The 26,429-nt window shown below is 62.5% G+C and overlaps 2 protein-coding genes across 5 annotated transcripts; one reads left to right on the top strand and one right to left on the bottom strand.

Moving 5' to 3' along the window:
• Nucleotides 1-706: 706 nt before the first annotated feature.
• On the top strand, nt 707-6,283 carry TBX10 (T-box transcription factor 10). Its single transcript, XM_048852954.2, has 6 exons — nt 707-950; nt 2,944-3,229; nt 4,455-4,556; nt 5,000-5,171; nt 5,609-5,764; nt 6,212-6,283. Exons 1-6 carry the CDS (start codon nt 707-709, stop codon nt 6,281-6,283), a joined length of 1,032 nt encoding a protein of 343 aa, XP_048708911.2.
• A 2,071-nt stretch (nt 6,284-8,354) lies between these two features.
• Nucleotides 8,355-24,126, bottom strand: TCIRG1 (T cell immune regulator 1, ATPase H+ transporting V0 subunit a3). Of its 4 annotated transcripts, none has more exons than XM_048854567.2 (20): nt 23,902-24,126; nt 20,086-20,209; nt 19,618-19,696; nt 18,164-18,393; nt 16,516-16,610; nt 16,154-16,280; nt 15,862-15,944; nt 15,337-15,430; nt 14,732-14,944; nt 14,070-14,220; nt 13,594-13,733; nt 13,355-13,512; nt 12,589-12,679; nt 12,355-12,473; nt 11,388-11,601; nt 10,412-10,528; nt 10,110-10,229; nt 9,336-9,453; nt 8,937-9,108; nt 8,355-8,724 (listed from the first exon to the last, which is right to left on the bottom strand). In XM_048854567.2, exons 2-20 carry the CDS (start codon nt 20,200-20,202, stop codon nt 8,643-8,645), a joined length of 2,520 nt encoding a protein of 839 aa, XP_048710524.1. In that variant the 5' UTR covers nt 20,203-20,209; nt 23,902-24,126; the 3' UTR covers nt 8,355-8,642. The 4 variants fall into 4 exon arrangements, with proteins under 4 accessions (XP_048710524.1, XP_048710525.1, XP_048710523.1 ...); XM_048854568.2 differs by having other exon boundaries at nt 20,086-20,206; XM_048854566.2 differs by lacking the exon at nt 23,902-24,126 and adding an exon at nt 21,221-23,121 and having other exon boundaries at nt 20,086-20,206.
• Between the last annotated feature and the right edge of the window lie 2,303 nt (nt 24,127-26,429).

Here is a 26,429-nt window from a genome sequence, read left to right as displayed (position 1 = left end):
CTTTTAGGAAAAAGTCTGGCGGATGGTGGGCAAATGTCCCAGGGGGGTTATTTAATTAGTTCCTTGGCTGATGGGAGATCAGAGGGGGATCAACAGAGCCGGGAAAGGAGAAGCAGGAAGAGCTGGGGAGATTGCAATTGCGATTGAGGTGGGAAGGGGAGGGCCAGAGCTAGGCCAGCAGGGGGCAGCAGGCTGGGATCGAGGGGCGGCATAGCTTGGGGGAAGGGAGTCCAGATCTGGGGTAACAGGGTGCAGTGGGTCAGAACTGAGGGGCAAGGGCTGAGTTGTGTGGTGGGAGGCCAGGACTTGGATAGCAGGGGAGTGGGTCACTGCACAGAGGGTCTAACGCACTCTGTCCCTTCCACTGGGCCTGATCCTGCTCCCGGTGATGCCGGCTCAGTCAGCACAGCTGCTGGCATGGTTACCCCGGGCCCTCTGGCCGCGTGGGATGGGGGAACAGGCAGCCCCTCACCATCCCTCCCACCTCAGGCCGGGGAGCCGGCCGGTCCCCTCATGGCTGGGTTCATGTCCTGCGTTCTGGGGCTGTGCAAGGAAGAATTCATTCAGTTCTGAGTGGCAAAGCTAAGCCCTACCCCCAGCAGGGAGGTCAGCGCCCCTCCGGCTCGGGGGATATTGGCTGAGTCCAGCCCATGCTCCAGGGCAGCTGCCCCCAGTGCCCCGCTTGCGGTATGCTCATCAATAGCTGATGGCGGAGCTGCTGCCCGGGGTGGGGGGTTCTCGGCTCATCTCGCCCTGGGCCAGCCAGTGCCCCCCAAGGAGCTGCTCAGCTCTGCACCACGCCACACTCGGTGAATCTCCGCCCCCCGAGCAGGAGAATAAAATCGCCAGGTCCAGCCCGGAGGCTTCAGAAACCGAGTTACAGCCACACTGGGCCGGGGAGACGGACTCTGGCCGGGGAGCCGGAGCAACGCCCGCTGCACTGATGGCAGGTAAATCCGGCTGGGGACTCCTCCGCTGGGAACCCCTCGCTGACATTTCCCGTTGGCCCATTTACCTCCCCGACTCCAATCTAGCTCTTCCCTGGGACGAGCCCCGGCAGCCTCGTGCCCCCATCCCCCACTCCGCCCGGCTCCCTGCGCCAGGCTGTGGCATTTCGCACCTGTCCAGCCTACAGTGAGTTACGGGGTGTCGAGGGACTTGGCTACAAACGGTGGGTGGACAGGGGGAGATGCAGGGGGGATGGGTGTGCAGTGGAGTGAGGGGAGTGTGCACATAGGACCCCGGCTGCAGCGATCTGCAGAGCCTGGCTGGAGGCGGGCTCAGGCCCTGCCCTCTCCATCACTGGCTGAGCTCCAGAGCCTGTTGATCACAAGAGACCCACGTTCCTAACCCCTAGAGCCTAGGTACCGCGTTTAGGGGTCGCTGTGCAGTAGGAAGCACCCAGGGTTATGACAAGGTGGCTTCTGTGTGGAGCAGATCAGCTGGGTGTTCAGGGTCCCTCCCACCACTCGGATAGCGCGTGGGAATCGTTACAGCTCATAGAATTACTAACAGCGTGTATTGAACACAGGTACATGTTACATACCTGTACAAAGCATGTTCGTGTGAGGGGGGAGCAGAGGGAACTGGTGGGTGAGAACGGAGGGGGGGCTGCGAGCCAGGACTCCTGGGTTCTATTCCCCTGATGAAGGGGCCAACAGGCTAAGGGAACTGGCAGTCTCTGGCCTGGCTGGGGCCGGTGTATAGGGCTGGCTAAAATACCAGCTGGGTGTGAGCAGGAGGCCAAGCTGCCAGGGTAGCAGGCTGATGGGGCGGAATCCCAGCATCCTGGCTTGGAGCCTGCGGGGAGCAGCCCTGGCTAATGCCTCTCCGCGATGTTAAAGTCCAAACACCAGCAGAGCGGGGGTCGCCCAGCTCCAGGAGCTGGAGCTCAGTGGCCGGTTACTGACTGCCTGGGGAGAGCAGAAGGGGATGGGGTCTCAGGAAGGAGCAAGCATCCCTGGGAAAGGGAATTTTGCTACAGAGAGGGGCTTGGTGCGAGAGAGTGGGAGGGTCAGGGGCTGGGGCTCCCTGAAAGGGGAATCGGGGTGATGAGAGGTGCTCAAGCCCTTGGACCAGCAATGATGCCGGAGATGATGCTGATGGTCAGGGAGCGCAGTGGGGCCCACTCCTGTGCATGAGGCACTTTGCAAATCCAGCTGGATGGGGGCCTTGGATCAGCAGAGCTTTATGGAAGGAGCCCAGGGCTGGGCTTGTGGAGGGCTGCAGATTTGTACTGAGGGGCACTGGCAGAGCTGCCGGGGGTGGTGGTGGAAGCCCAGGGCTGGGATAGCAGGGGGCTGCAGGGCGGGACTAGGAGGAGCTCAGGGCCAGGATAGCAGGGGGCTGCGGGTTGGGACTGAGGGGAGCTCAGGACCAGGATAGCAGGGGGCTGCGGGTTGGGACTGAGGGGAGCTCAGGACCAGGATAGCAGGGGGCTGCGGGTTGGGACTGAGGGGAGCTCAGGACCAGGATAGCAGGGGGCTGCAGGTCGGGACTGAGGGGAGCTCAGGGCCGGGATAGCAGGAGGCTGCGAGGCAGGATTAGGGGGAGCCAAGGGATAGCAGGGGGGTGTGGGTCAGGGATGGGGGGAGCTTCGGGCTGGGATAGCAGGGGGCTGCCAGGCAGGACTCAGGGGAGCCCAGGGCTGGGATAGCAGGGGGCTGCGGGTCGGGGGTGGGGGGAGCTTAGGGCTGGGATAGCAGGGGTAGCAGGGGACTGCAGGTTGGGACTGGGGGGAGCTCAGGGCCAGGATAGCAGGGGGCTGTGGGGCGGGATTGAGGGGCAGCATGGGGGGTATCAAGGGGCACTGCCATTTCCCCAGTTCACAGGTGCTTTGGGGCTCACCAGAAGATGCCTCAGCTGGTTTCTGAGTCCATGTCCCAGCCCCCTGATGCCCATAGCCACAGGGGCTTGGCACTGATCCTCTCCCCTCCTTTGCAGCATTCCTCACAGCCAGTCTGAGTGTCCTGACGTCAGACGGGAGCCCCTTCGCCTCTGGCCCCGAGTGGAGCAGTCCCATGGGGGCTCCCTGCCTGCTGGGGCCCCTGCCGGCCTGTGGCAGGTTCGGTGTCCCTGCTGGGGAGGGGGCCGCGGGGCTCGGGGACAGCATCCAACCGGCCAGGAAGAACCAGCATGTGTCCAACGTGTCAGTGCAGCTGGAGATGCGGAGCCTGTGGGAGGAATTCAATAGCCTGGGCACCGAGATGATTGTCACCAAAGCGGGGAGGTAGGTGGGCATTGCCTAGGCACGGCAGCGCAGGGACCCCCTTGTACCCTGCTACTTTACAGCCCCTGGCAGGGGCCATGCCACCACCAACACTACCCCATGGCAGGAGCTGTGCCCCCATGTCCCAGCCTGGTGTTCTGTGAGACCCCGTCCTGGCTCCATGCAAGGGGATCCGGTGCCATCCCCACCCTCCTGGGGGTCTGATCTGGCCCCTTGTAGCACCAGGCAATGTGGCTCATTCCCTGCCAGAAAAGCCGCTCCCCCGGTGCTAAGGGCTGGCGGCTGGTGCCACACATCACGGCTGCCCAGGGCCCCATTGCAGGGTCCAGCCCCACAATCCTTGGAAATATGGGGGGAGGTGGGTGGAACAAGGACTGCCAGGAGCCTGGACGGCGCCAGGAGCCAGCACTCCCTGTCTGGTTTGGCTGGGCACTAGGGGGCTGGGCACAGAGGGGGGCACCGGGGCAGACTGTGGGTGCCAATGGGGGCTGGGTGTCTTGGGGCTGTGGAGGTGCCGGGCCTATTGAGAGGGGGCTGCGAGGATGGCAGTCGGGGTGGAGTCTGCCCCCACCCCACGCCTGGTCCTCCAGCTTCTCCGTTCCAGTCTGATATTACAGGGGACATGAGCTGCTGCAGCAGCGTGATGTTCCCGGGGGCAGGGGTGCTGCTGGGCAGCTCTGCCCCCCACCAGCAGTGCTGCCCCCTCCCATTGAGTGCTTCAAATGCACCTGCCCCCCAGTACCCTCCCACCGCCTCCTACTTCCCCCCGACTCTCCCCACTGGCCCTGCCTCAGCCCCCCCCACTCTCGCTCATTCTCCTGCTCATGCTTGGGTTCATGTTGCCCCACACTCACATTCACTCCCACCTACACGCCCCAGTCCGTGGGGATCTGCACACATCCGCCGGGCTGGGCAGCCTGGCCCCTTTCTCCCAGCCCCTGTGTGTCACCCTGCTGGGCCCCTTGAGTGGGGAAGAGGCCTGAGACAGGGCAACCCCAGTGCCCCATGTGACCAACACCCCCAGCCCCCCACTTGCAACAGGTTGACCCCCAACCCTCTGTGTGACCAGGGACCCCAGCGCCCCTCACTCTGTGACCTATAACCCCAGCCTTTCCCCCATGACCAATGACACCAGGCCCTGTGCAATGGGGAGACCCTAGTGCTCCACCCCCGTACAACAAGGGCGATCCCAGCGCCCCATGCCCTCCCCTCTCCTCTGCCACAGGAGGATGTTCCCCACCTTCCAGGTGAAGCTCTCAGGGCTGGACCCGCTGGCCGACTACGTGCTGCTCATGGACTTCATGCCCCTGGACGACAAGCGATACAGGTGGGGGGTATACAGATGGGGGGGGGGGGCAGATCCTGCCCAGCCCACCACCACCAGAGCCTGGAGCAGAGCAGCCTGCGTGGGGGGCGGGGGGCAGCCCTGTGCTGGGTGTGGTGCCCGTAGATCTGGCAGCTCTGCCCACCCCCCACCTGCCTCCTGCACTCCAGCTGCCCCAGCCATGGCCTGCGTCGGCCTCCCCCCACCTCCCCCCCACTGCTCAGTCACGTGCCTCCACTCACCACTGTCTCTCCCGGCCCCACAGGGCAGGATCCCAGCCCCCACGGAAATGTGCTGGAGCCCAGAACACGAACTGGCTCCCCATGGCTAGAGGGCTCTGTAGGGGGCGGGAGGAAGCTCTGGGGCCCAGACTGCCCTCCTCCATGCAATGAGGCCTCCATCTGAGCGGGGGGACCCCGGTGCTCAGGCCCTGCCTCTCCCTGCAGATACGCCTTCCACAGCTCCTCATGGCTGGTGGCTGGCAGAGCAGATCCGGCCGCGCCCGGCCGCGTCCACTTCCACCCCGACTCGCCCGCCAAGGGCGGCCAGTGGATGAGGCAGATCGTCTCCTTCGACAAGCTCAAACTCACCAACAACCTGCTGGACGACAACGGCCACGTGAGCCACCGTGCCAGACCTGGGCAGCGGGCGCGGCCTCTGATCCAAGGCCACGATAGGGGACTGGTTGGCTCACGGGGTGGGAAATGGGCACAGGGCCATTCCCCTCTAGGGGCGCCGCTGCCGGATCCAATCCAGCCCCAGGGCGGGTGGTGGGGCTGCCTGGCTCGGGGGGGGCAGGGATATGGCACCGTTGGCAGGGGCAGGAGGCTGCTGAGATACCATGCATTGGACACGGCCCTACAGAGTGGAGGATGGGGGGCGGGACAGGATGCCATGGGCTGTGAGGGTCGGGGAAAGGTGGGCTGTTGGACTGGGGGTGGGGTGAGGGGTTGCAGAGCTATGCCGTAGGGTGAAGGAGGGGGTGGGATATGTTGCTATGGGCGATGGCTGTCCCAGTGCCCATCTCAAGCATGGCTCTTCTCTGGCACACACAGATCATCCTGAACTCCATGCACCGGTACCAGCCCCGCTTCCATGTGGTGTACGTGGACCCACGCCGGGACAGCGAGCGCTTTGCCCACGAGAACTTCAAATCCTTCACTTTCGCAGAGACCCAGTTCATGGCGGTGACGGCCTACCAAAACCATCGGGTGTGTGTGCAGCCCAGAAACTGGCCCCACCCTTCAGGGCACTGAGCCACCCCTCCCTGGGCCCCAGGGCTGGACATTATAGTCCCCTCCCTGTGATCCCTGCATGCAGGAGTCCCTCCCCCAACACCATCTCCATGCCACAGTGCCCTCTGCTGGGGAGGGCAGGGCTAGACAGTGCCCCCTGCTGGGGAGGGTGGGGCTGAGTGGTGCAGGCTCCTCCCTGTCACTGATGTCACAGCACCCCCTGCTGGGTGGTGGCCACATGGCTGTTTCTGATTTCATGCAGGGGGTGCAGCATCTCTCTGCAGGATTCCTGTCCCACTGTGCCTAGGGAGCTGCTGATCTGGGTGGGTGTCTCTGAGCTGCTGCCAGCCCCTGGGGTAGTGGGGTCTCTGGCACTGGTTTTGGAGGGCTGCTTCCCTCACCCCACCCCCTCTCTCTCTGCAGATCACACAGCTGAAAATCGCCAGTAACCCCTTTGCCAAGGGTTTCCGGGACTGCGAGCCAGACGACTGGTAACTGCCCCTCCAGCACCCTCCCCACCCAGCGGGAGATGGGAGCACTGATGCCTCCCCTCCCCGCATAGGGTCCCACTGTTCTAACTGCTGGGGGCGGGGGGCAGTCTCCCTCCCATCCCAGGGCTCATCCACTTGGCAGCATGTCACACACCCAGCTGCAGTGCCCACCCCTGCATCCCATCCCAAAAGAAGAGGAGGCAGGAGGGGCAAGTGATGGCCGCAGCCCAAGGGGGAGGAGTCCATAATCAGCCCCAGTCACCTCCCCAGCAGCTGCCCCCACCCCACTACATATCCCAGTGCCCACTCCCACCCAGCCCCCACCAGCCACCCCCTGAATCAGTGTAGGATGGTTTACACATGTGCAAATTAGTTCATTAAATAGTTTGCACGCAGTCTCCCAGGGGAGCTGTGTTCTGGTGGGGGAGGAGCACCTCTGCCCATCCTCCTGCCCCCCCCACCCAAATGTCTGACCCCAGCTGAGCCCCCTCCCCATTTCTCACCCTCCCCCTTCTCATGTGCAGGCCTGGGGCATCAGGACCTCTGCTGGGAACCTTGGCCCGCACTCAGGGGACGGGCCCCTCCTCCCAGCTTAAGGACATGCAGAAAGGTAACCCCCACCCACAGGGCTACCAGCTCTGACACCAGGGTGCTCCCCCCACCCCTAGCCCAGCTGGAGAGCGTGCAGGGGCAGGGCTGTTACATACAGCTGGCTGGGCACACACCGGGGCTGGAGGTGCTGGGCTGTGGGTGCTGGAGGAGCCCCACCCAGGGCCTCTTCACCACGTGCAGCTGTGCAGGCCATGCGGGCAGGGCAGGGCTCAGGGAGCCACAGACGGGTGCTGGGGCTCTTGGGCTCAGCTTCTAGCACTGGCTGAGGTAGGGGGCAGGGGCAGAGCTGACGGAGAGGGTGGGGCTTTGGCAGAGGCAGGGCTTGGGGATCTTGGCACAGCAGCCCTGCAGTGGCTGTGACCTGCCCTCGTTCTCTCCTCTCTCCCCAGGGCTGCCGGGCCGGCGCCGTGTCAGGGGGCAGCTCCCTGCCACCCTCCTGCGAGAGGCCACCCAGCTCCAGAACCCCTCACTCGTGCCACTCACTGGAGCCCGTGGCTTCCAGGACAGCTCAGCTATGCGGCGCCCTCTCCCACCAGAGCTGGGGGCCCCCCTGTACAAGCCCCTCTCCTACCACAGCATGTACGTCGGGGCCAAGCCACGGGTGGCACCTTACCCACTGCCTGCCAGCCTCCACCCATTCAACGTCTACAGTGCCAGCCCCCCTGCCCTCAACTACGGGCAGCAGTGATAGGTAGCGGGGCTCATAGGACCCACTCTGACTCACCCCCACTCCCAAGTACTCAGATGGCTGCCCCATGGTGAGACCCAGCTGCAGCGTGACACAGGCAGGCTCCAGCCTGAGAGCCTCGCTAGGAGCCCCCCTGCTTCCCCACTCACAGTATTCCTGGCCAGGCTGGCCTCCCCATATCCTAGCCAGCTGCTCGAGGCAGCGCTGCAGGGCTCCCCTCCCTCTCCGCTGCTGCAGGGCTGGCCCCCCGGGCCATGAGCTGCCACACAAGTCTCCCCAGCTTGTGGCCATTAAACATCCCTGCACCAGCCTTTGGTGTCAGGGGGAGCCCTGAGCACTGCCCCAGGAGCGGGAGCCACAGCTCATGCCTAGGACACAGGGCAGGGCGGTGCCCAGAGCACATAGCACATGGCTGGTCAGATCCTGCCCCCCGCCCGCTCAGGCAGGAGCTGCCTTCAGCTCCCCCCTCCCCTCCCTCCCAGCCAGTGCTGACCAGGGGGCAACCAACAGAGCCTTGGCCCCAGCTGGTCTGACACGATTCACACCCAGGGGTGCTGGACCAGTTTAGCGAGGGGAGTCAGCGCCAGCTGGTGCCAGTGTAGGGTAACTGCAGCGAGGGCTGTGCAAGGTGCTGCTCGAGTGAGATCTGCTGGGAGAGCTGCCCAGACCGAGGGCAGGGCAGGTTCACGCTCCAGAGCCGGGAGCTCAGCTGGCCAGGCCCCGTGAGCGCCACCAGAGGCCCAGTGGTTTACAGTTACACACTGACAGGGACGGGGCTGTTTCACTCTTTAATCGTACAAAAGACAGGACAAAAGTAATCTGTGCCACGGCAGGGAGCACCAGGCTCCGCAGACAGCGGATGACAGCACCAGACCAGAGGGGAGGGGAGGGGAGGGGCAGGGCGGGGGAGGGGAAACAGCACCAGGCTTAGGGGAGCAGTGGCCAGTGTAGAAGATGCAAACCCAAAGAGAGGCCCCTGCCCTGGGACAGGGTGGGAGGGGGCACCATCCCTTTGAGGTGGGGGTGGCGGGGGGGGCACGTGGTGCCGAGGGCCGGGCTGGCCCTACTCCCAGCTGTCGGCGGGGAAGGCGAAGGGGCTCAGCTTGTACCCGGTGCCCACGTAGAACTTGTTCTGGAATTCCACCCTGCAAACAACACAGGAGGGGGCGGGGGAGTCAGCGCAGACATCACCCCCCACAACTGACCACGGGCCTCCCCCATCCCAAGGGAGGTGCTGGGTACGAACACTGGGCATACCCAGGGGCTGACCCACCACAGACCCGCCCGTCCACCACAACCCAGAGTCCAAAGCCGCTCCCCCCTCCCCCCGCTGGGAGTATGGGGATGGGGGGCTCACCAGTGCAGGCGCAGGGCGTGCAGGAAAGCCGACAGCCCCTCCATCACCAGCAGGATGGCCACCGTCAGCACGGCGAAGAAGGCGAAGACGGGCACAAGCAGCACCCCGCCCACGTAGACATGCATCAGGAAGCCGTTCCGCATCACCATGGTCCACAGCACCTCCGACAGCTCTGCAGGGGCACTGGGGGGGTCAGAGCTGGGCATGCCCCCCTTCACCGACACCTGCCACCCCACCTCACCTCCCTCCCCTGCAGCCCCCCCACCCTGCCCCTCACAGGCCTCCCTCCCACCTCCTCCCTCCAGGGGTCTGCATGAGGGACCACAAAGCATTTGTGGGCCAAGTTCAGCACAGGCAGGAGGCTGTGAGAAACCCCCCCCCCCCCCCCCCCCGACTCACGTGCATGGGCCAGGCTGAGTGCCCACAGGCGCAGGTAGGAGGCCGTGTTGGAGATGCAGCCCAGGCAGTACTCGATGGTGTGGATGGCCTGGTGCATGAAGACTTCAGAGAATTCAAACTGCGGGAGACACCAAAGCAGTGGGACAGGGTGAAGGGCAGCACCCAGCCATGGCACCATGCCCAGCCGCAGGGCGTAGGGCAGCACCACACAGGGGGAGCGGGGCACCACGTCCAACCACTCTCCTCCAGCTTTGGCACAGTGAGCTAACCCCGGGCCCATCCATAAGCTCTCTCTGCCCCTTGCCGTGGGCTCGGGCAGACACATACCATCTGGAGCTCACTCAGCTGGCTGTCGGGGGGACAGCCCGCAGGCTACATGGGAGCCCAGCCAACCAGCAGTGCCCTTTTCCACCCTCTGTGCAGCGAGAGAAGACTGGGATGTGGAGGGGGGACTAATCCCGTCCCTGATGCTCATAGCTTCAGGGTCTCCTGCCCACCCCAGGACCCTGTCCTTCCACTCCGGGGCCACTCTGTGCCATGCTGGGGGGATGGGCAGCAGCTGGTCAAGCCCCACCCCTCTGAATGGCCCTGCCCCCACCCAGTGCAGGTACATTTCAGTCCCACAGATCGGAAGGTGGCCGGGGCCAGAGCTGCTGTGGGGCTCCCCCATGCTGAGTTGGACTGGCAGGACAGCAGGGACACTCACTGTCCCGGCACCCAGTGGTGTTAAACCCATCCCCCTCCCCAGCCATCACAGAGCCACAGGGATCTCACCTCAGGCTCAGGGCCATGCCCGCCACGCTCCACGTCGGCCTCCGTAACGTTCACCGAGTTCCCCGGCTCCTGCGAGCTCAGCAGCGGCTGACGCTCCCCGGCGTCCCCAGGTGGGCCCTGCTGTGCAGAGCCCAGAGCCACACATCAAACATGGGGGGTGGGGGGACACACTCCACTGACCACAGCCCCCGCCCCGCCCCACGGCACCTGCAGCTCCCTTTGGAGAGGTCCCGCAGAGCCCCACAACCCTGCCGCCAGCCCAGCCCTCCAGGGGCCCCCAGGGCCCCCGCCCAGCCCCTTACCCCAAGACGAGGGCGCCCCCTGCGGCGGTGATCGCACCACAGGTACAAGGGCGTGCCCAGGAGCAGGACAGGCACAGAGGCCAGAGCCAGGACGACCAGGACATTCTGCACCGTCACCTGCAGTGGGGAGAGGGTATAAAAGACGGACTTTTACAGTGGCTGCTGCTCTGTGCTGGGGGCCGACACCAGCATGGGCAGGGAGCCCTGGCTGTGGAGGGGCTGCCCAGCCCCAGGGCCCGTGGGGGGAGATGAGACCCGGGGCCGCAGGCAGGATGGTTTCTGTGTTGCAAAGCTCTGTAGCTCTCCTGCTTTGGTCAGAGTCAAATGGCCAGTTCAGCACATGGCTCAGCCCCAGCCTGCCCCAAAGGGGCTAACTGAGGAGCTGGTTCCAGGGCCCAGCCATCCAGGCTGTGCTGCCTGTGTGCCCAGGAAGGGTGGCAGACGTGGGGTCACCCTGTGGGACCAAGAGACCCAGAGCTAGGACAGTGACCCCGCTCTGCCCAGCCCCAGGGGGTGAGCAGCACATGAGATCCGGAGGTTGGGTCCCACCACACCAGCCTTGGGTCTGGCCAGATGTGATAGGCCTATTGGTCTGATCTGGGGGGCAGGTGGGAACCGGACTGGGTGGGGGCAGTGGTAAGCAGCTGCAGATGCTGGCCTGGTGTGGGGGTTCCCCCTCCTGGTCAGAGCAGGGAGTGGCCATCAGGGGTTCCCGTTCTGGGCACAGTGGGGGCTGGCCGTTGGGGTTCCCTGTCCCGGGCGCAGCAGGTGGTTGTTCCGCTTACCCATCCCGGGGGCAGTGGGGGCCAGCTGGCAGGGTTCCCTGTTCTGGGTGCAGTGGGTGGTTGTCGGGGTTACCTGACTCAGATACAGTGGGCGGTTGTCGGGGTTACCCGTCCTGGGCACTGTAGGGGGGTTGTTGGGGTTACCTGTGAGGGTTGCCAGTGCCGGGCACAGCGTCTGTGGTTGGGGTTACCTGTCCCGGATACAGCGGGTGGTTGTCAGGGTTCTCAGTGAACAGGAACATGTCAATGAAGTGGATGAGGATGCTGGGTGCCAGCAGGGAGTTGACAGCACTGAACGTGATCCACTTGTAAAAGATCATGAAGACGAGGTAGCCAAAGAGCGCCAGCAGGAAGAGCGCCTCGGGCAGGAAGACCAGTGCCACCTGGTACCGCTGCCTGAAGTGCCTGTGTGCCAGCGAGAGGGGAGTCGGCCCAGGCCCTGCATAGTCAGGCTGCCTGCCCCCATGGTGGGAGCAACAACCCTTGGGAGGTGGCCCCGTGCCCTGCACCGCTGCCCTGGTTGGAGCCGAGAGCAGCAATCCTGACAGGCAGGATCCCAGCTGCCAGGGGTTCAGGGTGTGCCCTGGGGGACTGGGCAGGGGAGTCAGATAGCGCAGCAGAGTTGCGGACACACCCCTTCCTGGCAGCAGGAGCCCCAGAGCTGCCCTGGCAGGCTTCCTCCCCAGCCTGGCAGCACGGCCAGCTCATACCTCACAAAGCCCCAAGGGGCTAGAACAAGCCCCCTCTGCACTGGGCACAAGCCCCAATGCCAGCCCCAGGGGGCCGCTCCTGCACAGAGAGACAAGTGGCACTGGTGGAAGGCCAGCTCAGAGGAGTGCCACCATCTGCCCGAGGGACTGGGGTTGGGACCACGCCCCAGGGCAGGGAAGGCTTGAGGGGGAGCGGTCTCTGTCCCAGTGCAGGGCTGCCAGCAGGCAGGGCCCCAGGCTCAGGTGCCAATCCTTCCCGCCCAAGCAGGGCCAGGATTTCCTGCAGATGCAGATCCCCGAGCATAAGGAAAGGGTGGGGCCAGAGTGGGGGATGCACCAGGCTCTGTAGCCCTTTCCTCAAGGGCACACGGCCTGCCGGGCCGAAGCGAGGGGGCACAGGTGGGCAGCATGGGTGGGTGTTGGCAGCCCCCGGGCAGCGGCGACTCACAGGTGGTTGAAGACACCGAGCAGCACCCCAAAGCTCATGTGGATGATGCCCAGAATCACTGACATCTTCATCTTGAAGGAGTTCAGGAAGTTCAGGTGGTTGTTGGCCAGGCTCCAGACCTGCAGCCAGGTGAGAGGAGGCGTCTGAGCCAGGGTGGGCACGCAGCTCCCAGTGAGGGGAGCAGGGCGGGGGGGGCAGTTGGCCAGCACGTCCCCCCCATCCCTCCCTACTCACCGGGTCGATCCCGAAGGGGTAGGGCCCCTTGAAGACTCCAGTGACGTTGGGGTCCAGGGTGAGGAAGGCGTGGCTGGCTAAATAGTCGGAGCTGTGGGGACACGGGGGGTGTCAGTGCTGGGGAGAGTGGAGGGCACATACGGATCTGCAGGTGGGGCAGTACGTGGGGAGGCAGCGCTGATGCAGGGGAGTATGCAGGGCAGGTGGCAGGGACGGGGCACATAGGTGTGGGAAGCCAGGAATGGGACGGAAGGGATGGGGATCCCACAAGTGGGTAACGGGTATGGGGGCAGGGGAGCAGGCTGGGGTGTGAGAAGAGGCGTGGGGTAGCAGACAGGGTCCTGGGGGGTGAGCAGCAGCCAGGTGGGGAAGCAGGCAGGGGTCCCATGGGGGGTAGTGAGCAGGGTACCAGGCAGGAGAGCAGGCAGGGGTCCTGGCGCAGGGACGACAGGGTACCAGGTGGGGGAGCAGGCAGGGGGTGTGAGAAGAGGGACCCAGTGGGGGATAGCTGATGGGGGCAGGGTACCAGGTGGTGATCCCATGGGGTGGGAGCAGGCAGGGATCCTGCAGGGGGAGCAGGCAGAGATCCTGCGAGGGGAGCAGGGTACCAGACGGGGGTCCGGCAGGGTACCAGGCCAGGTACCAGCTGAGGGTCCTGCGGGGGAAGCAGGGTACCAGGCAGGGGTGCAAGCCGGGATCCCATGGGGGGGAACAGGGTACCAGGTGGGGGTCCGGGGGGGGGGGGGGAGGAGAGAGCAGGGCCCACCTCCAGTTGGAGTGTTTGACCATGGTGGCCACACTCCAGGCGGAGGGGAAGATGGCGGTTGCCTTGCTGAAGCACTCATTGTAGATGAAGCCGGTGTAGACGGAGAAGGCCCCCATGAGCAGAATCAGGTAGCGCCCCTCAAAGAACGTCCGCCAGATCTGGGGACAGACAGACAGATGGAGGCACAGCTCCATAACAGCCCAGCCCTCTCCCACCCTAGCAGTCCCCTCCTTGCTCACCTCGTTGCGCGCCTCCCTCAGGCGGGGGCTGCTCTCAGCCAGCACCATCCAGAGGGCAAAAAGGAACATCAGCAGCCCGTGGCCCACGTCCCCGAACATGACAGCAAACAGGAAGGGGAATGTGATGATGGTGTAGGGCGCTGTGGGTGCAGGGAGCACATCAGAGAGAGGCCCTCCCACCCCACATGGACTCCCCCTCCCCAGACCACCCTGCCACACCCCAGACACAGGACCTTTCCCCTCTGGGGGGCGCTGGCTCCGATCTGGCCCCAGGGTGGGGCACTGGCTGACTCAGGGGGGCTGGGGATGGGACACAGGACCTTTCCCCTCTGGGAGGCACTGGCTCTGATCTGGCCCGAGGGCAGGGGACTGGCTGGCTCAGGGGGCGGGGAATGGGCCATGGGGCTTTTCCCCTATAGAGGGCACTGGCTCCGATCCAACCCGAGGATGGGGAGGTGGCCCCGGGGGTCCCTTACCCGGGTTCACCTCCTGGTAACTGGCGACCCCATAGGCGTCAACGATGCTCTGGAAGCCAGTGGTGAACTTGTTGGTGCGGATGAGGGTGGGAGGGCTCTCAGAACTGGGGATCCGGTGCACGAACGACTCCACCCCTGAGCCGCTCTTGTGCTGCAAGGGAAGGCAGGCCTGAGACCAGGGAGCCTCGAGGCAACACCAATCCCACCCACCCTCCCCCCACTGCCCCCTGGGGAGCAGGCAGGGGCTGGCTGGGACTAGGGCACAGCCGGAGGAGGGCAGGACAGGTCAAGGCATGGAGGGAAGTGTGGCATAGTAGGAGGGGGTGGGGAGAGGCTAGGGACACACCGACGTGGAAGGGGTGGGCAGGAGAGACACCAACCAATCCATGGGGGGAGAACATGGACTGGCACGGGGGGCCGGGGGGGTGGAGGCATGAAGCGATCCGTGGTTTGGGGGTGCGGGTGGAGGCACATACCACTCCGCGGGGAGGGAGGGGGGGATGGGACGGACATGTACCAGTCCATGGCGTGGGGGAGGGCGGGCGGAGGCACATACCGATCCGGGGGGGGGGGTGGGGCATGTACCAATCCGTGGGAAGGTGCGCGGGGGGGGGATACGGACCAGTCCACGGCACGGGGGAAGGGGAGGCAGAGGCACGTACCGATCCATGGCGCAAGGCCTCCTGCACCTGTGGCAGGTCACGCACGGGGCACCACACCTCGGCGATGAGGCACTTCTCGATGACGTTGAAGCTGCACTGGTTGAGGATGAGGTAGATGGCCTTCATCTTCTGCACCTTCACGCGCCAGGCTGGCAGCATCAGCACCACCTTCTGCAGCACCTGGGACAGGTACTGCTCCGTCTCCCCCAGCACCTGCCGGGGGGAGGGAGGTTCACAGGGGCAGACACCAATCCCCCATTATCCCAACACAGCTGGGGCCCCCACCCCAATATTTCCCCTCCACCCTGGTAGGGTCCTCAACTGCTGCCCACCTCCCTTGCAGCCTGGGACCCTTAACGCTGGAGATCGTTGAGTGGAGAGTGTCCCCGGGGCCCCCCCGCAAGCCCGCCCATCTCACCGCGGTGAGGTCGTTGAGCAGGGAGCGTCCTCAGGACACACACCCACCCCCGCAGCTCCCCCATGTCATCACGGTGAGCTTGTTGAGCGGGGAGCATCCCCGGAGCCCCCCATCTCACTGAGGTGAGGTCATTGATTGGGGAGTGTCCCTGGAACCCCCCCCCGCCCTACAGTTCCCCCCATCTCACCGTGGTGAGGTCATTGATCTGGGTGAGCAGCCCACTCAGCACCTCCAGCCGGTCGGCCTCCCTGTCGGCGTAGGGATACATGTGGCAGTGGAAGCTGGGAGAGACACACACAGGTGAGTGGGGGGTATGTTGGGGGAGAGGGGGGCTGAGTTATCTGATGGAGAAATGGGACAGCCGGGGGGGGGGGGGGGGGAGGGAAGGGAGGGATTGGGTTGGGTTGAGTTGGAGGCACAAATAACTGCCATCAATCCTGCGTGTCCTATGGCCAAGTGGAGTCACGCCAGCCGGCTGAAGGGAGCCCCAGCATTCTGCTCCCACTCCCCCCAGGGAGCAGCCACACCAGGAGGTAGGGGAGGGGCTGCCCCCAAGACACCCCCCCAGACATTTAGCTCCCCAGACAGGAACAAGAGCAGCTGCGATATGGCACCAGGACCCCTCACACGGCAGCAGCAGGCTTATAGAGCGCCGGAGCTTGGGGCAGGAGTGGTTGGGGGGTGACGGGGCAGGCGGGGGGGCAGCACTCACCAGTCCGAGATCTTGCGGATTTTCTGTCCGATCTGCTCCCCCCAGTAGGAAATGAGGAAGATAACCCAGGTGATGCTCTCACCCTGTGAGGGGAGCACATTACCCATGAGCCTCAGCACAGCACAGGGTCACCTACAAACCAACCCCCCCATGCTCCCAGGCTCCAGAGAAACCCCCACATCCCCACCCCACTCAGATCCACCCACGTCCCCTCCAGGCCTGCCCCCCTCACAGACACCCAGACCTGCTCCGACCACCCTTGCTGCATCCCCACTTCCCACCCCACACTCACTGTGGCTGGGTCCTCCATGGGCTCCGCCATCTCCACAAAGTTGGCGATGAGGTACCCGCGGCAGGCACGCCACAGCAGCCGCTCAAAGGAGGTCACCCGCCATGGGTGGATCACACCCGCCACAAAGCTGGGGGAGGGGAGAGAAGAGAGAGCCAAGGGGGAGGAGGGGCGCTGGCATCCGAGGGCAGAACAGCCCCACAGCGCCCAAGGGCACCACAGCATCCATGACAATACCACAGAACCTGCCGTGTCCCAGGCACAGCCCCGCTCTGACCTCCACCCCCACGTTGTCCCAGACGGGGCCTGCCCCACAGCTGCTGCCCCATCTGTAACTCATCCCGCCCGCTCTGGAACCGACTCACTTGATTTTGACATCGAGACGCGGTGCCATGGACGGGTTGAGCAGGGGCTCCTGGTCTGAGAGGGCGCGGGGCCGGGCAGGGGAGCCCAGTGATGCCTGCCAGACAGGAGAGAGACCATCAGGGGAGCTGCCCAGCCCAACGGGGCCCCCTCCTTCCCCCTCCCCCAGGGAGCCGGCACCACAGTGCCCCCCTCCTTGCCTGGCAACCTCTCCGTTCTCCCCCAGGAATCCACCAAAGGCCTCCCCACACACACCAGTGCCCAGCCCTGGGGGTGACCCACTTCACCCCTCCCTAATCCCCAACCTCTAGGACACCCCCACTCCAACCATCCCCTCTCTGCCTCCCAGATTCCCTTTCATTCTGCCCCTCTATACCTCAAAGTAGCACCCTGGAACTACCATATTCTCTACTGTCATATAATTATGATAAGTTTTGTACATAGTATGTCTTGTGAGGTATCATTTTAATAATCTTGATCTGCTGAATATGAATACCGTTGGATTGTATGTGCTACCATTGTGTGTGAAGTTATGAAGCATTGCTACATGTGTTACTGAAATACGTTGTGAGATGTCCCCAGCCAACCTTTCAGTTGCAACAAAGGACCAGCCAGTCGTGCTGATGGTCCATTAAAGGGAATCCACTCTCCCAAGGGCCATCCCAGAGACTTCTCAGAGAGAGCATGTATGCAGTGGAGACTGCTTGACCAATGGAGACTGCCTGATCCCCATGTCACAGCAAAGCAAGCTGGAAGAAGCTATAAGAGAGGGACAGTGACATCATCACTTGGCCTCTTTCTTCCAGGAATTGACTTGAGTTGGGAGGGGAAATATCTGGAGGACAAAGACTTTGAACTGAGGAGGGTGGTCCCAGGCTGGAAAAGAGTCCCGGCCTGTGCACTGAGGATCTGTAACCTGCTTGTACCATCGGTCTGGGTGAGACACTGCTTGATTCAAATCCTGTTTAGTTTGTAGAACTTAAGACTGCAAATTTATTTTATTTTTATTTCTTAAGTAATCAACTTTGATCTCTGTGCCTGCTACTTATATTCACTTACAATCGATCTTTCTGTATTTAATAAATCTGTTTTATATTTTACCTAAAACAGTGTGCTTTAGTTGAAGTGCTTGGTAAAAAGACCAAGTTTTTTTACCAGCTCAGTTTAAAAAGACTAGTGTGTGTCCACTCCACATAGAGGGAGTGACAAACTACTTAATGAACTTGCACTGCCCAAGGGGGCCTTGAACAGTGTAACACGGGTACAGTCCTGGGATGCAGGGCTGGAGCTGGGGGGAATTGGCTGGAACCTCTCTATTGATGGTTCATGAGTGGCTGGGAGATCATTCAAGTAACTCAGCTGGGCGTGTCTCTGCCTGTGGATGTCTGTGTAAGTGCAGTGCCTCTCCAAGTTTTGTAGTTTGACATCAGCATCACCGTGTGAGAGGCAACCCAGGTTGGTGGAACAGGGCTCAGCAGCCCCCCAGTCCAGGTTACACCATCACACCCTCCCAGCCCCCCAACCCCAAGACCCCTTACTCCAACTATCCCCTCCCTGCCCCCCAGGCCTCTCTACTCTGCCCCTCCTCTGTGCCCTCCAGCCCCCTCCTCACCCCCAAGGCCACTGCTCTGGCCCCGCACGAGGACTCACCAGCTGGCCGGTGAAGCGCTGCCCCTCACGCAGGACATGCGCATACTCCTGCAGCTCCCGCAGGCGCCGGCCCAGCGACTCCCGGTTGCGGCTCACTTCGCGTAGCTCCTGGGCCAGCTGCTCGGACTGTTCCTGGATGTGCAGGGCATCACGGGGCAGAGGGGCCGGGGGGCTTTCAGGGCAGGGCCCCAGTGCCAGCCCTGCCTTCCGCAGCTCCTGGTGCAGGAACGCTGCGCAGCAGGGACACAGCGCCCATCAACACTACCCATGCACAGCCTGCCCGCAACGGGGACCCATCTGGAGACACCCCTCGCCCCAGTTTCTGGCAGTTACAGCCTTTGGGACACCCAGAGCATGGGGTTGTGTCCCTGACCATTTGGGCTAATAGCCATTGATGGGCCTATCCTCCATGAACTTATCTAGTTTTTTTTTTAATCCAGTTATATTTTTGGCCTTCACAACATCCACCAGCAATGAGTTCCACAGGTTGACTATGCGTTGGGTGAAGAAATACTTCCTTTTGTTTGTTTTAAACCTTCTGCCTGTTAATTTCATTGGGTGACCCTTGGTTCTTGTGAGATGTGAAGGAGCAAACAACACTTCCTTATTTACCTTCTCCACACAATTCACGATTTTATAGACCTCTATTATATCCCCCCTTAGCTGTCTATTTTCCAAGCTGAAAAGTCCCCATCTTATTAATCTCACCACATACAGAAGCCATTCCATACCCCTAATCATTTTTGTTGCCCTTTTCTGTACCTTTTCCAATTCAACATATCTTTTTTGAAATAGGGCGACCACACCTGCAGGCAGTATTCAAGATGTGGGCTTCCATGGATTTATATAGAAGGAATATAATCTTTTCTGTCTTATTATCTATCTCTTTCCTAATGATTCCCAACATTCTGTTTGCTTTTTGACTGCTGCTACACTCTGAGTGGATGTTTTCAGACAACTATCCACAATGATACCAAGATCTCTTTCTTGGGTGGTAACAGCTAATTTACATCCCATCATTGTATATGTATAGTTGGGATTATGTTTTCCACTGTATATTACTTTGTATTTATCAACAATGAATTTCACCTTCCATTTTGTTGCCCAGTCACCCAGTTTTGCGAGATCCCTTTGTAACTCTCCACAGTCTGCTTTGGACTTAACTAACTTAACCCCACACCACTGGGCATCTGCCACCACAGACCCCCTCCATCTCACCACTCCAGGCTCCCATCCCCACGTGCAGCCCCTGCCACCCCAGAGAGACCTCCTCCCCACAGGGTTCCCACCTGCCTAGAGCCTACCCTCCCTTCCCTCCACACACATGCTCTCCACCACCCCAGAGCCTACCTCCCTTCCCCTCACCCCATGGTGTCCCCAATGTCCTAGATATTCCCCCAAGTCTCCCTGTCCCCCAGAAGGAGCCCCCTCCCCCAGGGTGGCTGGGCACTCACTGAAGGTTTTCTCCATGTCCTCGCAACGCCGCACCTCACCCACGAAGCGCCGCTGGAAGGCGTTGACATTGGGGTTGAGCTGGGGGAGCAGAGACAGCACATCAGAGCCCAGCTGCAGCCCACCCTGCATAGGGCCCCGACTCCGGGCGGCTAGCAGGGACCAGCCACCCCAACAGCCCTGACCCCTCAGTCAGAGACCCCAACTCCTGCCCCATTGGGACCAGCTGCCCAGACACCTCCCCAGTCAGGGTCCCCAACATCCCCTACCCCCCTCAACAGCGCCCCAGTGACAAACCCCAATTCCCACTGCCCCCCATAGGCACCAGATACCCTGGCTTCCCCATGCCCCCTTCCTCCCCTGCTCCAGGAGCCCGACTTCTCCCAACCACCCCCCGACAGCCACCTCCCCCCACCCCACCCCAGCCAGTGACCCTCCCCTCTGCTCCCCATGTCCCGCCCTGCACATACATCTCTGAACTCCACAATCCCCCTCTCGCCCAGCTCGCTGACGCAGGCGTAGGCCGAGGCCGACTGCAGGAAGAGCTGGGCCAGGCAGACCTCCTCGCTGCGGAACATGGAGCCCATGGCGCTGCTGGGGGAAGGGGAGAGTCAGGCACCTGGCAGAGAGGGCAGGGGCACAGAGACCCAGCCCCGCAGGAAAGAGACCCCTGCAGCCATGGGGAAGGGGACTGGTGCGAGGGGCAGCGGAAGCCATGCTGTAGCAGGCAGCCCAGGCGTGGGGACGGACTCCTCGCCTGGCAGGGAGGAGAGGAAGCGGTCTGTGCCACCGGCAGGAGCTGGAGCTGGCAGAGATGGGCGGCAGGGCCACAACACTCCCAGCAGCTCTGGGCATGGCTGGGAGCCCCCGCTCCAGCTGGGAGGGGCAATCGTGGCTCAGACTCCAGCTCCCCGACAACCCAGCCTGGCCCCCAGACAGTCACACCAAGCTCCAGCCATCTGTCCCGCTGGCACCTCAGCAGCCATCCCAGCCAGTCGCTCACCTCAGGGATGGCCTTGCAGCTGCGGGGGGCACGCGGCGTAAGGGACCCACCCAGGGAACAAGGATCCGCAGCTCTGCCCACGAGACACCCGGCAGCAGCTCGGCTGAGTCACCCTGAACTTTTTTGACCTCGGAGGTTGCAAAATAGTTTCCAGTAGCACCATCCCCCTCCATCCCAGGCCAGCTCAGCCTCAGCTGCGCCTGAGTCAGGGCTGGCCATGCCGCTCACCTTTGGGGCTGACACAGCCAGACCCCCATGGCCCAACAAGAGGCAGGGGAGGGCACATGAGGCCCTTGCTGCCAGGTAAGCGATTTCGGGAGAAGAGGGTCAAATGGGCTCGCTAAGGGATCCAGAGCACCCTCCACGCCCCATTGCAATTGGAGGACAGCCGGGGCCCAGCAGCAGCTCTTGGGGCAGGGGGAGGAGGGGATCCAGGCCTCAGGCTGGGCCCAGCTCACTGCAACAGGGCCATGCCAACACTCCAGCTGAAAGCAGGGAAACACAAGCGGCCTTGGGGAGGGAGTCCCACTGCCTGCACAGGGTCCCGGCCGTGCCAGGAGTGGGGTCAAGCAGCCCCCGGCGTTGAACCACACCCGGCCCACCTTGAGGCATCACTGGCTACTGCCCGCTGCGAACAGGACTCCAGTGGCTGCCCTGGGGGCAGAAAGGCCCACGTTTCTGAAGCGGAGGCGTTTGGGCTGGCTCTTCCTGCCATGCAGGACTCGGCCCCAGGGTTAGTCCGTGCCGCCCTCTCCTCTCTTCTTCTGCCTCTATGGGGCACCAGCGCTGCAGCCAGCCCAGCCGCAGCCAGCTCCCCCAGCCTCACAGACAGGTAGACAGCGCCACCGACTGTTCCTTCCAAGCTGCCTCCTTCCATCACCTCCCAATGACACTGGCCCAAGGCTGGCAAGAGGACCATTACCCCATGGAGCAGCCCACGCTCCCAGCATGCTAGCCCAGGGGTAACACTGTACATGGGAGATGTTAGTGTGTCCAAGCCAACGTCCATCCCCTCCAGAACCAGGCACAGCTGGATTCGGGAACCCACAGAACCTAGTGCTAGCCCCAAGGATACAATGAGAGCGGCCCATAAGCGGAGCTCTCTGGGGGCCTGTCTACACTGCCACTGGAGATGCAATTCATAAGTAGCTGTACACACTAGTGCAGGAACCTCTACCCAACTTAGGAATCACCCCTCCATCTGCAGGGTATGGGACAAAGTGGGAATTTTCTGTAATATTTTTAATTAAGCCCATGCGTGCCTCAGTTCCCCCATATTTTATGTTGTTACCCAGAGGGCAGGGGAAGGACTGTTTGCTCTCAGGACAGGCTAAGAGACTAAGGCCTGGTCTATGCTACAAAGTTAGGTTGAAGTAGGCTGCCTTGCATCAACCTAGTTGTGCATGTGTCCAGCCTTTGCTCTAGCTTGGCTGGGCTCTGGCTGACCAGAACGATCGATGCTTTAACCTTCAGTTTTCTCTGCTGACCTAAGGCCGCCCCATGCTATGTAACAGGTGACTAATAAACCCACCTGGTTTGCCAACCCTGAGTGTCACTGCAAACACTGGCTGAGGTGCATTAGTCCCTGAAGAGTGGCCTAGTCTCTCCCAGCAGTTCAGTTCAGCTAGACTCACCAGGCAAAGCTCATGCTGTGAAACATGTGTGCTGGAGCCCCAGAGATTCACCGGAAGGAGGCATTGAGGCCTACCCCATGCACTAAGATTGAGACCCCTTGGGGGCTGGGCAAACTGAAGGGTTCGTTCCAGAGATTGTTCCAAAACTGGGGGCGTAGCACCGATGCTGTTGATCTGTGACAGCGGAGACGTTCCCTGCGACTCCTGTGGCATGGCTAGAGCGCACGGGTGCCAGCTATCCTGGGCACAAATCTTGTATCGCCCCATTTCAACCACACCCGCATGCCACCCCACTCAAGCATTAGCCCCCATCTGGAACATGCCCTGCCTCATTGACTGCACAGGAAGGCAGCACCCCAACCATGCTAGAGCGCGGCTTGCCACGCGTAGCACTGCACTCACGGTAACCCCGGAGCGAGGACACGGGCCCACCTAGCAAGGGAGCAGCAGAGGAAGGCCGCCCCAGTGCGTAGCGTGCCCACCCGGGCCACAGGTTCCAGTCCCTGCTCTGACACAGGAAACTGACAGCAATAACTATTGGGGAATGGCTCCCCACCGGGCTCTGCTTTAGAAACGCAGCAATATACCCAGAACCAAGTGACGTTTGCTCCAGAACAGACCACCGCTGGGGTGGGAGCCACTACTCTGCAATAGCGCCTGCCATCGGCATCCCCATGTAGACAAGCCCTGAGTTACCGAGCCTCAGCACCCCCATGTCACAGGGGTCCCAGCCCTGCCCTGCTGCACTAATCCCCCCGGGATGCACGGATGTGACAGGGACGGGGCATAGGCAGGCCCCATGGTGCTGCGGCACCATGCTGCCCACAGCTCAGACACAGCCTGGTCCAGAGCGGGACACGAGCCCCACCGCAGAGACCTGACCCCACTGAGCCCCCCCGCAGAGACCTGACCCCACTGAGCCCCACCGCAGAGGTTCTCCTTGTGTTGTCCCCAGTGCCCCAAGCTCAAGGGGCCCCAGCCGCCCCAGGAGGGGCAGGGGCATCACAGCTCTGACCAACCACCAGCTGTGGCTACCGAGGGCCCCAGGTTAGGCCAGACTCCCCGCTCCCGCTGGGATGGGCCCAGGGCATAAGTGCTGGAACTAGGGGGGCTGCCGCATCCCCTGGTTGGAAGTGGTTCCCATTATATACAGGGGTTACAACGTGGTTCAGTGGCTCTCAGCACCCCCACTATACAAATTGCTCCGGAGTCTCTGACCCAGGGCAGCTCTAGCAGAAGCCCTGGGAGGGGGCCTGACTCCCAGCCCCTCGGTTTTAGGGATGGGGGGAGGGCGATCTCTCCCCCCCCTTAGCCAAGCTCTGCTACCCCAATGCCCAGCGAGCCCCACAAGCACCGGGGGCGGGGGGATCCCCAGCCTGGAGCCAAGCTGTGCCCCAGCCCCGCAGCTTCGGAAGGGGGGGCAGTGGGTCACCCCACTCCAGGGGGCTCAGCGGAGGAACAAGAGACACCCCCCCCGAGCCGGGACGGGGTGAGGGGGAGCCGGAAGTGGCGGCAGCAGCACGTGGGGCCAGGCCCCGCCAGGCTGTCCCATCACACCCTCCACCCGCGCGGTGGGACCCGGCCCCGAACCCGCCGGGGTCCCAGCGCCGCCGGCAGAGGGGCAGAGCTGGGGGCGCCCCGGCTCCTACCTGCGCTGGGCTCCAGCTGCTAGTCCCGGCTGGGCTGGAGGGAGACGGGAGGCCGGGACTTCCTCCTTCCCTGGGCGGGCTGCTCCCGGGCCGGGTCAGACCCACCCCCGGGACCTCCCCCACCGCCAGCTGCAGGAAGCTCCGCACCCGTCCCGCGCTGCTTGCCCCAAGCGCGCCCCAGCCGCGGGGCAGGGGGCACTGTACGGGGAGCTGCCCCCCACTCAACCCGCCGAGCCTCACTCCCTCTGCACCTGGACTTCCTCCCCCTCCGGCGAGCCTCCCCTCCCCCCCGCCTAGCCCCACCTCCCCTGCATCCAGACCCCCCTCCCGCCGAGCCTCGGCCCCACGGGACCCCCACCCAGACCCTGCCAGCCAAGCCCCCTCCCCCTGCATTCGGACCCCCTCGCACCCAGATCACGCACTGATCCACCTGCACCTGGGCCACCCCGGTGAACCCCACCCCACTGAGCCCCAACCAGCTGCACCTGGACCACCCAGCTGAGCCCCTGCCCCCCCGCATTCAGACCCCCACTCCCTCAGCACCTGCACCCACTCAGTGAGCCCCCTGCACCAAGACCCCCCTACTGAGCCCCATACCCCCCACACGTGGAACCCCTGCTGAGCCCCAACCACTTTCACCTGGACACTCCTCCCCTCCGGTCCCATTCTGCCTGTGCCCAGATTGTCCCACACCAAGCCCCTCCACACTTGGATCCTGCCAGGCTGAGCCTGCCTGCCCCACACCTGGATCCCTCCACATCAAACCCTGCTACACCTCTAAACCTGGATCACTCCCATGTCCCATCAGAACCACCGTGCATCCCCCCCTCCCCAGCAGCCAAATCACCCCACAGCTGAATCCCCACCCCCAACACTGAACCCTTTGCACCTGGATACCAGCCTTCCAGGCCAAAACATACACCCTGCACACCATGTTGTGGAGTGGGATGGGGGTGCTCTATAGGGGGTGCTCTCCCCTCTCAATCACTGCTGACCCTGGTGTGGCAACATACATGGCCTAGAGCACAAGCCCCTATGCAACTGGACACCCACGCACACACCAAGGCCCCTGCACCGAGCCCCTGAGCCATCACACCAGTTACATGCAGGGCAGAGCCCATGCAGACAGAGATCCCAGATGTAATAGCAGGGCACCAGGCCCTGTTGCGGTGGCTTCCTGGATCTCACTGCCCATGGGCTCAGCTTGGATTCACTCCCAGCTCTCTCTCACCCCCTCGAAGCAGGATCCAGGCCCCGGGCACTAGTGCCAGGACTCACACTCCCAGCAGGGTCTGTGCCCTGAGGTTCGTGTGACCACCCCCCCCCAGCATGGTGGGATTCCTGCCCCGGGGTGCTGGCATCTCCACTGCCTCGAACTCCAGCTAGATCCATGTGACGGTGTTTCCATAGTATGTATGGAAATAGCTGCTTCAACATAACATGTGACGGCCGATTTCCCCAGGACACTTAGTCAACATTCGCAGTGGCAGAAGCCAGATCCCATGATCCTAGCCAAGGGGCTGGCATCGCTGTTTCCATGCCCTGCCTGACTCGGGCCCTCTCTTCCCTGCCTCATCTGCTTGCTCCAGTGGGTATTTCTGGGGCTTTTTCTATCTGCAAGGTGACTCCTGCTGCCCTTCCCCTTGAGAAATGTGCCACTACTAATCTCCTGTGTCCCCAGCCTGTCTGTGAGGCCTTGGCATCCATCCCCCCTCCCCATTTCTCCTGGCAGGCCAGAGAAAACACCCCACCCTGAACCGGTGTGCCAGGCTCATGCAGGGCAGTGCCCATGCAGACAGAGATCCCAGTTGTAATAGCACGGCACCAGGCCCCGTTGTGGTGGCTTCCCGGACATCTCTACCCACTGCTCAGCTTGGCCAGAAGCCCCTTCTCTCTTGGTGCAAATAGTACTGCTACAGCCCTAGTCCTCGTCCTGTGTTGTAAGCACTGCAGCCCCACCCCCTAATTCTGTGTTGGGGGGCCCTAAAGGAATCATAGAATCTCAGGGTTGGAAGGGACCTCAGGAGGTCATCTAGTCCAACCCCCTGCTCAAAGCAGGACCAATCCCCAACTAAATCATCCCAGCCAGGGCTTTGTCAAGCCGGGCCTTAAAAACCTCTAAGGATGGAGATTCCATCACCTCCCTAGGGAACCCATTCCAGTGCTTCACCACCCTCCTCGTGAAAAAGTTTTTCCTAATATCCAACCTAAACTTCCCCCACTGCAACTTGAGACCATTGCTCCTTGTTCTGTCATCTGCTACCACTGAGAACAGTCTAGATCCATCCTCTTTGGAACCCCCTTTCAGGTAGTTGAAAGCCGCTATCAAATCCCCCCTCATTCTTCTCTTCCACAGACTAAACAATCCAAGTTCCCTCAGCCTCTGGGGTCCCTTGGGGAAGAGGGCCTTGGGCAGGTGCAGTGACTCGCAGACAGCACCCAGAGAGGGGAAATGCTGAGCTTTACAGCCCTGCCTCTGGACAGGAAACAAGCTGGATCTGGGCTCCTGCCTGAGGTCATCAGAGAGC

Source organism: Caretta caretta, chromosome 6, assembly GCF_965140235.1.
Source record: "Caretta caretta isolate rCarCar2 chromosome 6, rCarCar1.hap1, whole genome shotgun sequence".
Taxonomy (NCBI): Eukaryota; Metazoa; Chordata; order Testudines; family Cheloniidae; genus Caretta; species Caretta caretta.
The sequence above is the reverse complement of the archived record's forward strand: the minus strand, read 5'-3'. Positions and strand labels throughout refer to the sequence as shown.

What these genes read in the sequence shown, in the direction of transcription:
- TBX10 (XM_048852954.2), top strand. Translation starts at nt 707, where the DNA reads ATGGCGGAGCTGCTGCCCGGGGTGGGGGGTTCTCGGCTCATCTCGCCC. An exon ending in ATTGTCACCAAAGCGGGGAG is followed by an intron (nt 3,230 to 4,454) that starts GTAGGTGGGCAT and finishes CCTCTGCCACAG; the next exon opens with GAGGATGTTCCCCACCTTCC. An exon ending in TGCTGGACGACAACGGCCAC is followed by an intron (nt 5,172 to 5,608) that starts GTGAGCCACCGT and finishes TGGCACACACAG; the next exon opens with ATCATCCTGAACTCCATGCA.
- TCIRG1 (XM_048854566.2), bottom strand. Translation starts at nt 21,627, where the DNA reads ATGGACGTTGGCTTGGACACACTAACATCTCCCATGTACAGTGTTACC. An exon ending in ACCCGCTGTATCCGGGACAG is followed by an intron (nt 10,529 to 11,387) that starts GTAACCCCAACC and finishes TCCCCACTGCAG; the next exon opens with GTGACGGTGCAGAATGTCCT. An exon ending in ACTCAGCCTGGCCCATGCAC is followed by an intron (nt 9,109 to 9,335) that starts GTGAGTCGGGGG and finishes GTGCCCCTGCAG; the next exon opens with AGCTGTCGGAGGTGCTGTGG.